The 17,784-nt window shown below is 47.5% G+C and overlaps 1 protein-coding gene across 1 annotated transcript in view; it reads left to right on the top strand.

Moving 5' to 3' along the window:
- Positions 1-16,465, top strand: part of efna3a (ephrin-A3a) — a 73,573-nt gene extending 57,108 nt beyond the window's left edge. Inside the window, exons 2-5 of the mRNA XM_056298828.1 lie at positions 9,020-9,321; positions 9,632-9,697; positions 11,414-11,491; positions 16,347-16,465. Coding sequence (XP_056154803.1) covers positions 9,020-9,321; positions 9,632-9,697; positions 11,414-11,491; positions 16,347-16,465 — 565 coding nt within the window. The remainder of the gene's footprint in view (positions 1-9,019; positions 9,322-9,631; positions 9,698-11,413; positions 11,492-16,346) is intronic.
- The last annotated feature ends 1,319 nt before the right edge of the window (positions 16,466-17,784 follow it).

Below are 17,784 nucleotides of genomic sequence, written 5' to 3'. Positions count from 1 at the left end.
AAAGGCTAGAGGATCGGTCTGAATTCTTTGAATTCTTTTACTGATTGGAGGTAACGCCTCTGCAACACACACACACACACACACACACACACACACACACACACACACACATTGTTCAGATACTCATGCCAAGGTGCCTTTGGACTAGGCACTTAATCCCTCATTTTTTTTTAGACTACGATGGTCAAAAAGTTATGTACAATTGCAAAGCCGAGCACAAAAGCTCCCTTGTATAAATGAGAGTGAAAAGAAAAAGACCATGAGAGCTTTTCAAACGAGAGAAACCGGGGGGGGGGGCTGAACTGTGGGGGGCTTCAGAGAGGAATGTGTAAATATGAAAAGGTAATGTTTCTCAGTTCTCTCAGGCCGGGGGAAGTGGTGAGAGGCTGCGGAGGAGGAGGAGGCTGAACGAGTCCCAGTAGGACCATAGTAATAGAGGAGACTTGCAGAGTTCGCCTCTTCCTCCGTACTGCCTCAGCACTTGCTTCCCCCTTAATCCTCGATTTTGGATCGAAACATGGTAAACTGGGTCGTTAATTGCGAAGCTAACTCAATCAGCAGAGGACTCACCCGAGACACTGTGAATGTGTGTGTGCGTGTGTGTGTGTGTGTGTGCGCCTGTGTGTGTGAGTGTGTGTGTGTGTGTGCGTCTGAGCACATGTAATGAGTTTTGGTTGCTGAGGTACAGAGAAAAACAGCAGAGCCCAGCTTGTCCTTGCCAGGGGACTGAATTCTGGGAATCTTCCTGTGATAAAAATATATGACTGGTGAATGACAGATAAATCACTCCATGTGCGAGGCGGTAATACATCTTGCCGGTGGGGCAGATGTTAATTACTGCAGAGAGCATTGTTACGTTTGTCTGTGACGATGCCACGATGACCTCATCCTGGTTGAGTAAACAGTCTGCAACAGTCATAAAATGAGCTCCCATAAAGTCTGGCTGACATGTTTGCAAGTACTGTAGGTGATGATGTACTGTAAGATGAACAACGACTAGAAATTTCAAGGTAATTAGTTCAATAAATTCAAATGTGACACAATGCAGACGATTATAAGCAGCGTGGTGAGAACCAGGTCCATGGTAGATGTTATTATGGGTAGATGGTCTGGTCTATCTATCTATACATGCATAACTGCTCTGTACAGTGGGAAAGGGCTCAGGGAAACGCCGTTGCCTTGAGTTAACCAACAGTAAATCTATACTGCTGACACAGTGAGGCGCTGGTATAGATTCCTTTATTTGTGCACAAACACGTTACAGTAAAGGATCTAGTGATCAGATCTTTAGAGACCCATCGAGGGAAAACAAGTCTAGCTGAATAGCATCACGCTCCGAAAGCTCATTAAATTCTTTCTGCTTCGTTAAGTGTTACGTTTCGTGTCAAAACAATATTTGACTTTGGCAAAATATCCGAACACCGGTGTAACACCGGTGTAATGCATTTGCAGTACACGAGTTTCACAACTTGGTAAAAAGTCGACCCGCGGCATTAGCTGCTGCTAGCGGTATGCAGTCTTCGCTAAACTGTTGAAATTATTTAACTGAAAATTACAATAATGTGGTAAGAAGGTGTAGTTCTGGCATCCGGGTGGCGTAGCGGTCTGTTCTGTTGCCTACCAACACAGGGATCACAGGGTCAAATCCCTGTGTTGCCTCCCGCTTGGACAGGCGTCTTGTCTCTACAGACACAATTGGCCGTGTCTGTGGGTGGGAAGCCGGATGTGGGTATGTGTCCTGGTCACTGCACTAGCGCCTCCTCTGGTCGGTCGGGGCGCCTGTTCGGGGAGGGGGGGGCAAGGAGGGGGAACTGGGGCGTGATCCTCCCACGCGCTACGTCCCCCCTGGTGAAACTCCTCACTGTCAGGTGAAAAGAAACGGCTGGCGACTCCACATGTATGGGAGGAGACGTGGTAGTCTGCAGCCCTCCCCGGATCGGCAGAGGGGGTGGAGCAGCGACCGGGACGGCTCGGGGCGAGTGGGGTAGTGGGTTGGTACAATTGGGGAGATAAAGGGGCAAAAAAACCCCCAAAAAAACCAATCACGTGGTTAGACGGTGTAGTTCTGAACTGAATTTCGTGTGCACCGGAGGAGTGAATCTGAAGTGACTGAAGGCGAAACAGAGAAGGAGTGATTGCCATCAGCAGGGGTAATTGGTACTGGCGGCACTGCAGGCTGAGCGTTCTTAAATCTGCTCAGCGGCTGCTGTGCTTAACGCGACAAACAATGCAACAAAGTGAACGGCTGTCTAACGATCTTTTTCATCGTTGGACCTTTTCATCTCCTCCCTTGTTATTCATGTGTGAGGCGCCATCGCCGACCAACACCGACCTGCATAACGGACATGATGGAAGCGCGTTGTGTTGTCAGGTGTTCACTTGTTTACTACGGGGCCTATAGATCAGCCGTGCCCGTAACAGATGGCTCGTTTCTGACCGCTCTACCTCTTTCTGTTTTTTTTATGAGCATCTTTAGCCATAGCGGCACCTTAGCATTGTTATTTATTGATGCTGGCAGTATTCCCACAAGACTCTTTTTAGCGCAGATGTGAAAGGTGCAGTTGGGCTATCTTTGTCTCAGTCTGCTTTCCTCTGCTCCCTCTCTCTCTCCCTTTCTCTCTCCCCCTCTCTCTGTATCTCTGCCTATCTATCTCTTCTGTCTCTTCCTCTCCCCTGCTTGCTGCGTAGGTTTTACTAACGAGCTGTGCTTTCTCGCTGAGGAAAATGATGATGAGACAGCAAATCCAACGCAGAGACGATGCACAGTGGCGAGAAGGAGTAACATGTAGGAAATAGAGAGAGAGAGAGAGAGAACTGGAGCCCTTCTTTTTGTTTCCCACGCTTTTACTACATATATGTTGATCTTTAGGGAGCACTCCATCTCTGACTAGGCCTCTGCCTCCCCATCATGCCTTCATCTTTCTTGTCATCATTCAACATCACCCCCCCACCCCACCCCAGGTTATTAAATTCTCTCCCTCCCCATCACCCTCCCCTCCTCCCTCCCTCCATTCCTCTCTGCCCTGCAACCTTTCCGTCTTGTGGCACTAAGTGGACTTCTTATATAATGCCGTACACCTAGGGGCTCCCTCCCTCATCCGTCTCTCATCCTCCTCTCCTGTGCTTTCTCCCACTTGTCCTCTTTTCTCACTCCCCTTCTCTCTCGCTCTCTCTCTCTGCCTTTTTCATCTCTCCTTCTACCCTTTCTCACTTTTGCATTACCTTTCCTTCCCTCCTTCATGGCCATATTTCCACTTTTGACCCCCCCCCCCCAACCTCCCCACCCTCCTACCATCGGCCCAGCCCCCCCCCCCCCCTTTTCTGTTGTTGGTGACTCTGGCTTGTAGCTTTGTGACGAAGTGAACGGTGATATGATGTTTAGTCTTTTTTTATGGCATATCCAAAGATATCGAGCCTCCAACCTTGGAGAGGTGGAGCTAGGTGACAATGTGGATGTTGTTAGTGAATGCTCAGCTTGTAGATTTGCATCCAAAATGTGTTTTTTTCTTCTCCTGGTTTTGTTTGGTTGAAAATATTGACAAACCAAACTAAAATGTCTGTTTTTGTTAAACTGAAGATAGATAGATACTTTATCGTGCTATGAGAGGATATTTGTTTTCACCTTTTGTACAGAGCCTCACGTACAGTAAATACACCTGCATATACTAGACATACTATAATATACATACTATGCACTACATACTATACTCACTATACACACTATACACACACACTATACACACTACACACTACATTCACACTACATGCACTATACATACTATATACACTATACATACTATACACTACATACTATACTCACTATACACATTATACATACTATACACACAATACATGCTATATACTACATACTATACTCACTATACACACACTATACATGCTATATACTACATACTATACTCACTATACACACACTATACATACTATACACTAACTACTATGCACACTATACATGCTGTACATACTATACACTATACATGTTAAACTTACTATACACACTATACATAATATACACTATGCACGCTATACATACTATACACACTATACATGCTATACATACTATGCACACTATACATGCTCTACATACTATACAGTACATACTATACACACTATACACACTGTACACACTATACATGCTATACATACTATACATTACATACTATACACACTATACATACTAGACACACCACAGGACATACATAGAGGACAGGGAGATAATACATTAATACCAGAGTTTAGAGGTTCAGTGAGTTCAGAACTTCAATGGCAGAAGGAACAAAGCTCCTTTTAAAGTGGCCCGTCTGCAGGTGAGGGACCTGAACCTGAGACCAGATGAAAGCCATGTGAAGAATGGGTTGGGGGGGGGGGGGGATCATGAGTCATGGTTGGTGATCATCATGGCTCTGCTATTGACATCTGATAGGTTGGGGGTGGGAAGGCTGATGATTTTGGATGCGCTGTGAGAAATGCGGATGAGCCGGTTCCTACTGGTGACTGTTAAGATGGTGAAGAAACTAATACAATGCCAGGCTTGTGTGATTTTACATATTTGTCTTCTGCCAGTTAGAATAGAGCTGGGCAGTATGTCAATATAATAGGGACATTGTGAAACAGGACTATGTACGTACAGTCTGAGATTTTGGTTAGCTTTAGCTTTATATGGTTAGCTTTGTTAGCTTTATATCGTGATATAACCGAAACTCTACAGTGATACACATTTCTGTACTGATGAAGCTGTGTTAGCTGAGTGAAATGAACAGTGAATGCCCCACCTTCTCGGTCAGTGTATCCACAGTACTAATGACCATTTGTCAAAGCTTTCTTGTGTGTTAATATCTTACGAAAGCACCCATAGTCATCCTCAAAATTTTATCACATCATTGATATCGAGGTATTCAGTCAAGGATATTGTGATATTTGATTTGTAACTATCTGTAGTACTACTACTAGTACTATCTCAGTTGTAGTCAGCCACAATCTAACAAACCTGAACGCTCAAACACCCCCCCCCTCGAGCTCGCTTCCTTGATTTTGCTCAGCCACTCTCCTCGCCCCCATTTCTCAATCACTGCGTCTGTCTCCCTTCTTTCCACTCATACTATCCATCCTCTCACAGTACGTTTTCATATTCACTACCTGCTTCCTCTCCCTTTCTTCTGAAATCTCTCCAGTCCATCCTCTTTTCACTCTTCTGCTGTTCTCTCTCTCTCTCTCTCTCGCTCTCTCTCTCTCTCTCTCTCTCTCTCTCTCTCTCTCTCTCTCTCTCTCTCTCTCTCTCTCTCTCTCTCTCTCTCTCTCTCTCCCTCCCTCCCCAACTACTGCACCACCACCAACACCAACACCCCTCTTCTCTAAATTTAGTTCCTTTGAAGCGAAGGTGCGTTGTTTCTTCCCGTAACACAATGCAAAGACAGAAGTCTTGTCATCTCACATCTGAGCAGCAGGGATAGAAAGCAGAGATAAGATTGATGGCCCAGAAAGAAGACTGGCTAAGAGAATTGATATTCATCTGCCTCAGCATGTGAGTAATCACAAACGAATAGACGAGGGCGGAGATAAAAAGGGGAATGGATCAGAGGAAGGGAACGGCTGGTTGTAATGCCACACTGGGAAAGGTGGAGAGACCGGGGAGACAGACAGAGACGGATACAGCAAGAAACAGAGAGCGAGCCAGGGAGGAGTGTTGTGACACTTCTGATCCTTAGTTTGTAATTGAATAATAGACTCTCTGAGGACCTGACCTACTATTGTGCATGAGTATGCACAATATGCTGTGCATGCGTGTTTTTCTGAGCTATCCGTGGGGTGCATGTGGAAGTGTGTGGGAATGTGTTCGCGTGCATGTGTGTATTTGCCTTGGCAAAGACACACACTCACAGAGGGATGTCTGCAAGTGTGTGTGTGTGTGTGTGTGTGTGTGTGTGTGACACAGAAAGAATGTGTAATAAAAAAGAGATAGATGGGATAGAAAAAGAAATCAAGAAATGAGAGCAGAGGGGAGAGGTGGAAATGGTGGCGATGGTGGGGGGGGGACTTACTCTTTGACTTGAATGAAGCACAATACCGCCACCTACTGGTAAGATGGGGGCATTGAGGACCCAGTTTTTGCAGCCCACAGATCCCTCCTCTTTATGCCACAGTTAGGATACATTACGTCTCACCTACAGCAGCGCTCCCATTGACTTCTGTTTTGTCTAATTACAGGTTGCGTAATTTGCATAATTAGTATACTTAGTATTATAAACACCCAAGATCACAGCATGGGGGCCGAATGCTGAAGCGTATTGCATCATCGCATCCCATTTACTCACTGCTGGAAAGGCAAAGCAAGGAAGCTTGAATCCTGCAAAGTGCCTGTCCATCTTACTGCACTGTCATGAATGTCACATGTCCAACATGTATATAAGTACACACACTAACATATTCAAATGTGCACACACACACACACACACACACACACACACAGACTTAATATAAATAACCAAACATATCCAGACACACACGGAAACACGAACATTGCAAGCAAACAAACAAACAAATCCATTACTACACAAGCACACGTCAAACACACACATTGATTGATTGATTGATTGATTGATTTTATTTCGAGCATGCTAAGATAACAAAATAAAATACACAGGCAGGAATACAAGAACAGATGGAAATAATAGGGAACATATTTTGCAAACTCTCTGTAACAACACAGGTAATAACTGGACCATGTTCAAATAGGGTGTAGGATGAAGTAAAGAACTTTTCTGGTCCTACCCCTTTCCTATACTTTATTAACCAAATCAAACCAAAACAAAACGTTCAAGACAAAACAAAAGTGGGAAAAAAAGAAAAGAAATGCCGATGCATAGAGATCAAAATAAACAAAACAGCACAAGTCAAACTAGGGACCTTACACGTCATGTATCATGTCATGTTATTCCAGTCCACCTCTTTCTTCATCCATCCTACATCTGTTCACTATGTTGTTTTTAGAGAGTTGTTTAAACTTACTTATTGATGTACACATCTTCACTTCTTTTGTACAGCTGTTCTATTGATTGACTCCTTTGATGGATATACAATGAAGTTTTGCATTTGTCCTCACTGGTTGTTTTTTGAATATACACATTCCTCTGAGATCGTGTTTACTTTCCCTCCTTTGGAACATGCACGCACACTGACACACACACACACACTACACCCACCCACCCACCCACCCACTCACGCACGCACACACACTGACACACACACTGCACCCAGAGAAACCACCCACCCACCCACCCACCCACTCACACACACTGCACCCAGAGAACCTATCCACCCACTCATGCACACACACACACACTGACACACACACTGCACCCAGAGAACCTACCCACCCACTCATGCACACACACACACACACTGACACACACACTGCCCCCAGAGAACCCACCCACCCACTCACGCACACACACACACTGGCACACACACTGCCCCCAGAGAACCCACCCACCCACTCATGCACACACACACACACTGACACACACACTGCCCCCAGAGAACCCACCCACCCACTCACGTACACACACACACTGACACACACACTGCCCCCAGAGAAACCACCCGCCCACTCACACACACTGCACCCAGAGAACCTACCCACCCACTCATGCACACACACACACTGACACACACACTGCCCCCAGAGAACCCACCCACCCACTCACGCACACACACACACTGACACACACACTGCCCCCAGAGAACCCACCCACCCACTCACGCACACACACACACTGACACACACACTGCACCCAGAGAACCCACCCACCAACTCATACACACACACAGACACACACATCGCCCCCAGAGAACCCACTCACACAAAATTACACACACACACTGCACCCAGAGAACCCGCCCACCCACTCACACAAACAGACTGACACACACTGCACCCAGAGAACCCGCCCACCCACTCACGCACACACACTGAGACACACTGCACCCAGAGAAACCACCCACCCACTCACTCACACAAACAGACTCACACACACACTGCACCCAGAGAACCCACCCACCTATTCACACAAACACACTCACACACACACTGCACCCAGAGAAACCACCCACCTACTCACACAAATACACTCACACACACACTGCACCCAGAGAACCCACCCACCCACTCACACACACACACTCACACACACTGCACCCAGAGAACCCACCCACCCACTCACACACACACACTGACACACACTGCACCCAGAGAACCCACCCACCCACTCACACACACACTGACACACACTGCACCCAGAGAACCCACCCACCCACTCACACACACACACACTGACATACACTGCACCCAGAGAACCCACTCACCCACTCACACACACACACACTGACATACACTGCACCCAGAGAACCCACCCACCCACTCACACACACACACACTGACATACACTGCACCCAGAGAACCCACTCACACAAACACACTCACACACAAGCAACCTTAGGGTAACCTTCTGTACCTGCTAACAGCCTGCTCGTCCATCAGTGGACGAGTGGTGGATGCCGGCAGGAGCTCAGTCCATCAGATGTACAGAGTGCTGCCCCCCCCCCCTCCCCGTGGCCAAAGCGCACACCACCACTGACTTGATCTCCTTCCACCTCAATGAGTCCAGCCTGCTCCAGGCTCAGGGGGAAGACGGGTGTGGAGGTTATTATTCTCTAAGGCATCCATGCAACTTGCCATAAGAAACAAAGTGAGGAAAATAAGGGTTTTTATATGTATGGGGGGGTGTGTAATAGCCTATCTGGTGAAGAAAGATGGTGTTTCATATGCAGAGGAGAAAAGGTGGCCTGTCATTGTTAACGGTTTTTGTGTTGCCTATCATCAATTGGTTATATTTCTTTCAATTTTATGTTCTTTCTTTCCTTTTCACTTCACACCGCTTTCCCCTATCTCACCACCCTGCGGCTCCCTCTCTCTCTCTCCCCCCCATCTGCTTCTCTTCTCCAGTTTACGGAGGGAGGGTTACACGGTGCAGGTCAGCGTCAACGACTACCTTGACATCTACTGCCCGCACTACAACACCAGCCAGCGTGGCACGCTAGAGCGCACCGTGGCGGAGCAGTACGTCCTCTACATGGTCAGTTACCGCGGCTACCGCGCCTGTGACCCTCAGCTGGGCTTCAAGCGCTGGGAGTGCAACCGGCCCCACGCGCCCCACGCGCCCATCAAGTTCTCCGAGAAGTTCCAGCGCTACAGCGCCTTCTCCCTGGGCTACGAGTTCAACGTGGGCCATGAGTACTACTACATCTGTGAGTTTGTCAAGTTAATGTTGTGTTCTGGCTTTTCCGTGTTGAGATTTGTCGCTGACGGCAAGGTTAATCGATAGCGTGGGATGAAACATTCCTCCAACTCAAAAATATTGATTAGGAGGGAGGCACGAGGAGTCACTGTCATCTGTATGTATACTGATGAAATGTAGGCGTTGCAAATAGGTTCTAGAAGTTCTCAGCTCAGTGAGAGGTTTGCCGTGCACGCGGCGGGTTGTTGAGAGCTGTGACATGTGGTGGCCTGCAGAGGGCACAAGGCTGACACGTTCTGTGTGTTTGCTCTCTGCCGTAGCCACGCCCACCCACCATCACGGCCATAACTGCCTGAGACTGAGGGTCTACGTCTGCTGCTCAACTGGTGAGGTCCCACTCCTCTCTCTTTCATCTGTCTCTTTCAGTACCATATGTCTCTCTCTCTCTGTGCCCCCCCCCCCCGTCTCAGGGTCAGACTCTAACTCTGTACTTTCCCTCCATTTCATCTTTCTCTCTCTGACCTCAGATCTCTGACTTTTTCTGAGGCACACACAGAAAACCACACTTAGGGAGGAGAGGAGGGATGGGGAGATACACAAACTAAGATCTGACTAAGTCTCGTCTCAGAGAGGGGCTTTTCTGCCTTGCTCCGTCTTTTCCCTCCAAGAGGGCTCTGAGGGCGATGGCTTAATGTAATTCTCCGTCTCAGTGCTATTACAGTAATGCCCTCTCTCCCTCTCTCTCTCTCTCTCGCTCTCTCGGTGAATGGCATGCTCTTGTGATGCCGCACAAAAGAGGAGGAAAAAAACAGACGATGCAGCTGCAACAGCCTTCTCTCCTCCCTCTCGCTACCTCCTCCGTCGCTCTTTTTGGCTTCATTGTCTCCTTCCCTCACCCCCCCCCCCCTTACGCCACCTCCATTGCTGGAGCAACCCCCATCTACCCCATGTTTTGCCCCGTCCTCTCCCCTACCCCGTTCTGCCTCTCCCACGTCTCCCCCTCTGTCTCTCTGATGCCTGCTACTCTGTACACTGTGTGGTATTTTTACCTCGGTAGGCTGCTCTCTCTCCCCCCTGCAGGCCTTTGATCAGAGAGCCCGGTGCTGAAAGCCTCCCCCCTCTCTACTAACCTTGTCAGCACTAATACATCCCACACTCAGGCCAGTGTCAGCCCCTGTGTACACATCACCTTAACCTCCTCTCCCAGTGTCATGGCTCATCTATTGAAGTGTCTTCCATGCCTCCATTTGCCTCTGTCTGTGTGTTGGTGTGTGCAGCGCTATTTGCACACACTGTGTGTGCGTGTGTATCTGTCTGTTTTTACGTGTATTTATGTCTCTATGTGTTCATATTTGTGTGTGTATGTGCCATATATTTTCATGTGTGTGTGCGCTTGTGTGTGACTGTCCTTGTATGCATCTCTATGTTTAGCAAGTTGACAATCCAAAGCCTTTTCACAGCAAGGACGTTTTAATAGCTTGCTGGGGGGAGAGAAGAAAAAAAAATTCATTCATTCCTGCAGCCTGCAGACCCATTTCCATTCCCTCTCCCTCTGTCCAAAGCGATTCCTTTGGAGACTTAAGTACACATCTGCAGCGTATGGTTTACATTTGTGCAGCAGAGTTCCACAAAATTTAGTGAGGAGAAGTTTTCAGCCTCTCTGGGCCGTTCTCATTTGTTGTTTTAGCCCCGCTAATGTGTTGAGCGTTGTGAAGCTGCGTTAGTGTCTCAAGAACATGCACACACGGGTGTGCACATTAAATTATAAACTGGCAAAGTGAATATAATGCCATGTCTAGACCAGCAGTATTGAACTGATATGCTCCGTTCCCAAGTCCCAAATGGCTTAAAGTCCTCGGCGGAACGTCTGAATGCAGCATCTAAGGTTTCTTCACAGTTTCTTACCGGTGGCAGGGCCTCACTAACAGGCCCACTGTGAAACCCTATCCATTTTAATGGTGCTTAAAGTGTACCCTTTACTCAGCGTTGTCGTTTTAATGAGGTGTCAACTCTCTCGCTATCTCTCTCTGTTTGTCTCCCCTTCTTCTGCGCTCGCTGTTCGGCTCCCCCGCTCTGCGTGTGTACATTGGTGTGTTCCTCAGTCTCCCACACAGACGATGACTCCAGTCAGACCCCTCCCGACTACACAGTCAGGCCAAACATCAAAATACACGACATTGGTGAGTGACTTTGCTTCTCCTTCTGAACTTCCCCGAAAGTGACACCAACCACTACTCCTGGGGATTTTGTTTGGTCTACCAACCGCATTGGAGAGGTTGTTGGCTTTTGTTTTGTTGGCTTTTCTGATATCCATCATTAAGAAGTTGTTTAGTTGCACATTCATCCATCCATCCATTATCCAAACCACTTACCCTGCTCCGAGGGTCGCGGGGATGCTGGGGCCTATCCTGGCAGTCATTGGGCAACTGGTGGGGAGACACCCTGGACAGGCCGCCAGTCCATCACAGCCCCCCCCCCCCCCCCACACACACACACATTCACACCTAGGCACAATTTAGTATGGCCGATTCACCTACATGTCTTTGGACTGTGGAAGAAACCGGAGCACCCGGAGGAAACCCACGCACACATGGGGAGAACATGCAAACACAGAGGACGAACTGGGACGACCCCCAAGGTTGGACTACCCTGGGGCTTGAACCCAGGACCTTCTTGCTGTGAGGTGACCACACTAACCACTGCGCCGATCTTGTGACGAGGATGGAATTGCATATTCATATCTTGCTTTTATTTATTTATTTTTGGCCTCCCCCCCCCCCCTTTTTCTCCCCAGTTGTACTTGACCAACTACCCTATATTCCCGAGCCATCCCAGTCACTGCTGCACCCCCTCTGCTGATCCGGGGAGGGTTGCAGACTACCACATGCCTCCTCCGATACATGTGGAGTCACCAGCCGCTTCTTTTCACCTGACAGTGAGGAGTTTCACTAGGGGGATGTAGCGTGTGGGAGGATCACGCTATTCCCCCCAGTTCTACCCCCCCCAAACAGGTGCCCCGACTGACCAGAGGAGGCACTAGTGCAGCGACCAGGACACATACCCACATCCAGCTTCTCACCCACAGACACGACCAATTGTGTCTGTAGGGACACACGACCAATTGTGTCTGTAGGGACGCCCGACCAAGCCGAAGGGTAACACTGCTGGGATTTGAACCGGCGATCTCTGTGTTGGTAGGCAACGGAATAAACCGCTAAGCTACCCGAATGCCCATGTCTTGCTTTTATTTAAACAAGTGGCAGGCTGCTAATGGTGTAGCATGTTCACATGTTGTCTCTGCACAAAAAATGATAGGGGAGATAAACTGTTTTGTCCAATGTTTTGCATTCAAAAGACTGACAATCAGGTGTATTGTGTGGCTGGCAGAATCATCTGGCAACTTCTCGCATTCACAAGCAATTGTGGCTGATGAGCAGAAAAATTGTTCTTTGGCTTTATTCTTCTAGTATATAGTGTGTTCTCGGCAGGGCCATGTGCCCTGTAATGCCTGCTGATCAAATGGAGTTGCATGCAGGCACATATGTAGATACGCATATACATACATGGATAAATACATACATCCATCCATTAACCAGACCGCTTATCCTGCTGTCAGGGTCGTGGGGATGCTGGAGCCTATCCCAGCAGTCACTGGGCGGCAGGCGGGGAGACACCCTGGACAGGCCGCCAGGCCATCGCAGGGTTTAAATGTGATCTGCAGTGCGGTGATTTGGTAGAAAGCCAATCTGACCCTTGCTCAAAATTGAAAATACAGGAACGCAGTGGAGGGTAACACATCTACTGCACTACCTTCACCCAAAAAGCAGATGAGATATGTGAATGCATATCTCTAACATGTATACATACACGGGACATTATAGCAAGTAGTTGTAGGCTCACGTTCATTAGACGAATAGTTGTTTTTTTCTTTGCATGAGTACTTTGCACTATGATGAGCAATTGTAATTGTCCAACCTTTTATTTACCCCAACATTTTGGTCTATATATATATCTTTGGGCACACAAACACACACACACACACACACACACTGGTGAACCTTCTCGTCACAGAATACACAGGGCTGGTAGAGGTGTTATGAGGAATGAAAGTACCATGTCTACCTAAATAGAAAAAACATTAGTGAACAAGTCAATTGTGCAGTTGAGTGGTTACATAAATCCTCTATTGCTCTTTCTTCTTCTCAAACAAAAGGCTCTTGCCAGGAATCATTTGGTCTGCTTGTTTCTGGGAGCTGTTGGCTGCCCATGACGGGGGCTAAGAGAGTGACCTTACTGAGATGGAAACTCGGCCCAGCAGAAAGAGAGAGGGGGGTGAAAAGAGCCCTTGAGCCATCAGCACACAGCGCGCTTTCCAGAGAGAAAAAGAGAGGGAGACAGAGGAGGAGAAAAGAGGAGAGAGAAACAGAGAAAGAAAAGTAGATTAAAGGCAGAGACCATAGAGAAGGAGACAAACAGTAGGAGAGAGAGAGAGAGAGAGAGAGAGAGAGAGAGAGAGAGAGAGAGAGAGAGAGAGAGAGAGAGAGAGAGAGAGAGGCAGAGGAAGAAAGGGAGGAAAAAGCTCAGCGGTGGTAGACTTGTTGAACAGTAACTCAGACCGAGTTTATGCAGAATTCAATATAAAACACACACACAGGCAGGGAATCATAACAAATCATCTTGCCTCCGGCATTCTGATACATTTCACTGAACACGGTTTGGAGGAACAACACAAAATAGGCCGTGTGTGTGTGTGTGTGTGTGTGTGTGTGTGTGTGTGTGTGTGTGTGTGTGTGTGTGTGTGTGTGTGTGTGTGAGAGATTGTACAATACACCTGGTCCTGACCAGTGGCCACTCACTCTGTGACTCGCCCTGAGGATTAGGCCTGCCAGTAGACTCGGCTCCATCCCGACCCGCGTCTCTCCCCTGATGAGTTTGTTCTTGCTCTGCCCCTCCCATTCATTATGTCATGATTGGCTTTGCTTCCTGCCTCACCTCTGATTGATTTGTCTGTGTTGTGTACCTGCGTGCACACGCCGGAGTAATTACTCTGTTTATTTCGTTCGGGCTCCCTGCAGTGGACGGAGCATACCAGCCTCTGCTCTCGTCTCAGTTCATTCATTATGACGACTGAAAACGAGCAAAGACATCAATCTCTGGGGATGAATAATTAAGAACATTTGAGTTTGGAGTTGGGGTAGATGAAAGGGTAATTAGAGGTGGATCTTAAGACAAAGATATATTGAGACAAACGATGCCTCTACCGCATGTGTTTGTGCTTTCTGACTGGTCCCTTGTCGCCACAAAGGTGCGACGGGGATTTAGCATCGGTTTTGTTTCCTGCTCGGATCAAACACCAACTTCCTTTCTGAGATAGCAAATGGGCCCACTGCCGTATACCCACAGCATCCTTCTTAATGTGAGACACGGCTTCTTTAAACATTTCCTTGTCTTAGCATTTGCAGCCGGGGCACCTAAACCTTTCGGCATGGAGCGATAAACACGGGCGGTGGAAAATGTGATTAGCTTATTTAGCCATCTGACGATGAGGCGAGCCGCCTCGGTTTCATTTCATGCTGGCGTTTGCAGAGTTGCCTCGAAACGGTTATCTCAAAGTCATTCCCGAGATGTGTCTGTGTCGAATCTTGGTGGACCACAGCACAGCACCCGAGCACTCTTTTGAAACCTTTGGGGGAGCTGCAAAAAGAAATTTTTGTTAAAGGTCAAATGTGGCTGGCTTACAGTCCGCCTTAACTGTAAGGACGTCCTTTCTGTTTACTGTCTTTGTCCCGCTGTAGCGCAGTGTTGACATTGGGGTTGTGCGTCACCATCGCTGACAGACATCTTGTTGTCACCAAGAATGGCTCTGACGCGGATGAAAGTTGTGCACAGCCGGGCCAAACTGGCTGGCCTGGTTGGATGGCATGCCCTCCTGCAGACTAACAGAGATCTGCACATCTCGCCGTGGAGATCGCTCGAAAAGATGTCATGTCACATGTCAGTTGTCACGTTGCTGTCGTCCTTACCATCATCGCTGTTATTTCTACCATATCTCCCATCACCTGACTTTTTTTTCCTTTTAGACTGTGTGTTTTGACAAGCTGACTCGGTACTCTCTGAACAAAGTGTTCGAACTCCACACAAGGCCTTTTGTTCTGCTGTGCTTCAGTGTTTTCCTAATACTTTCCATCTGAGTTTACGAGCCTTTGCCTCCGCAAAGGTGAATTCTGATTATAGCTTTTGCCTGGATTTGATTGAACTCATTTCACTTAACAAAAAAAAAAAAAACCGAAACAAAACAAAAAAACATAATAACAGAACTTCCTAATGCAGCATGAGCTCCAGCGGCTATGAACGATGTCCAAACCCCGCAGTCCAGCCTGATCTCTGCTGGTTTACTGGTGTGAAAGAAGTTGAGATCCAGCAGGGAACCCGCGGTGGAGACAGCATCATGACTCAGTGCAATGCACATAAAAGCCTTTTTTCTTTTCCTACTGAATATTATGAAATGCATTCTGTTAGTTTTTTCTCCCTCTTCCCCCCGAGCTAATGTTCTGTTGTGTCTAATCAATGGCGAGGCCATAGTAATTTGGCTTGATTGAAATCCCTGAAGGATAAAAACATCATTAGTACAGAAAGAGCCATACATTAAATAAAAAAAACAAAAGAACTGCAACAAAGTGTTTTTAATTCTGCATCCCATGGGGGAAACGGCCATATGTGGCAGAGCTGATGATAATTGGTGGTTTGTTGATAATTGCACCATGTCTTTTCCTCTGCATATCTAAAAGCACCGTTTGCATGCATCACACACTGCTTTAAGAGTGATGAATTAATAATGGTGCTTAATGGTTCATGCGTTTCTCTCTTTCTTCCTCTTACTCGCGGTCTCTCCGTCTTACCCATTCTCTCTCACGATGTATACCTCTCCCTTTGGCCCCCCCCACACACATACACGTGCACGCGTTCCCTGTCTCACTCTTGCTTTCGCTTTCTCTCTCTTACTCCCCTTGTTTGTCTCGTTGTCTCTCTCTCCAGATGAATTTAACCCCGAGGTTACTAAGCTGGAGAAAAGCGTCAGCGGCAGCAGCCCATCACGCGACCGCCTTCTTCTCACCATGGCGATGCTGCTCATCTCTGCCACCTTGTTGTCCTAGCGACTGTCGCCGACAGTGGCGCTCCATGCACAGCTGGACATCTTGTCCAAAGGGCTTTGTATCCAACGACTGTAAGTTCTCGAAATGAGAGTGGATGGAAACAAAGGAAGGTACCGACCAGAAACACAACCAAACACCCGATCAAAATGACACCGAAAAACAACCTTGGACTTAATTTACTGACTCAAAATAAAAAAAAAAAAAAAAAAAATGGAGAGGCCTTTTTGCCATCAAATGAACACCATTGTGTTGAGACACTTCATTTGTTGTTGGACATGACTGACTGTATGAATACCACAGCATTTTTCGTGTAGGTGTTTGTGCCACAACTTGGAGATCACAATCATTATTCAGAAAACACATCAGACCACGGGGCTGCCGTTATGCCTAGCAGCCATCTGGCAAGGCAGTGATACCAAGGCAGGTGAAGACGGCCTTGTGTGAAGTTGGATGGAGGCTGCGCACCCTTGCTGGAGCACGGATGCCGATTTTCTGAAGATATCAAGGTGCATCATCTTCACATGAGTAGGACAAGATTTTAGCAACTATGAGCTTTGAGGAATACACAACAGGTGTAACTGTTGAGACCCAATGGATTGTAGGCCTCGGACTGGACCTTGGCCCAAATACACTGACGGATTTTAATTCAACTTTGATGTGATGCAGTAAAAAAGAAAAAGAAAAAAAAAGAGCAAAGCAAACTCCAATCGTACCGATTTCACCTTGGCTTTGCTGGGCATTTCTATAGACAGGTTTTGACGTTAACTGCTGCCATTGTCCGGTGAGATGATGAATGTTTTCACTTTAGCGCGGAGGAGTTTGTTGCTATAGGAGCCCGAGGTGTCTCTTAGGGAAAGACTTTTGTTCGATATCTACAGGCATTTCAAGATATCCATTTTCGCCCGACATAAAAAAAAAAAAAAAAAAAAAAAACACCAACGGCTTGTGATAGGTACCAATGTAGAGCCGGCGTTTCTCAGAGGAGGTATGAGTGCCCTCTCAGAACTAGTCCCGTGTCCGTGTTTCCTGCCTTCACTCTACAAGCCTAGAAAAACACAGACTTGGGACCAGCAATTTGACGGCACTTAGATACGGTAGGTCTGTGTTTTGCTCAGATGCGTCTGCCCTCAGCACCTTGCCTAGGCTTTCCGGATGTCAAGCCTTTTCCTCCTGGTGGCAATCGGCGGCGGCGCTCTGAATGCCGCTCATTTACAATTCTATAACCCCCTCTCGGCAGCAAACTCCCCTCCAATCCACACGATCTGGTCTATTCGTTCGCCACTTCAGAGGTCCCCATCCAATCAGCGCTGATGGCTGCA

The sequence above is a fragment of the Lampris incognitus genome, chromosome 18 (genome assembly GCF_029633865.1).
Source record: "Lampris incognitus isolate fLamInc1 chromosome 18, fLamInc1.hap2, whole genome shotgun sequence".
Lineage (NCBI taxonomy): Eukaryota > Metazoa > Chordata > Actinopteri > Lampriformes > Lampridae > Lampris > Lampris incognitus.
Note: the sequence above shows the minus strand (reverse complement) of the source record. Positions and strands in the feature narration are given on the sequence as shown.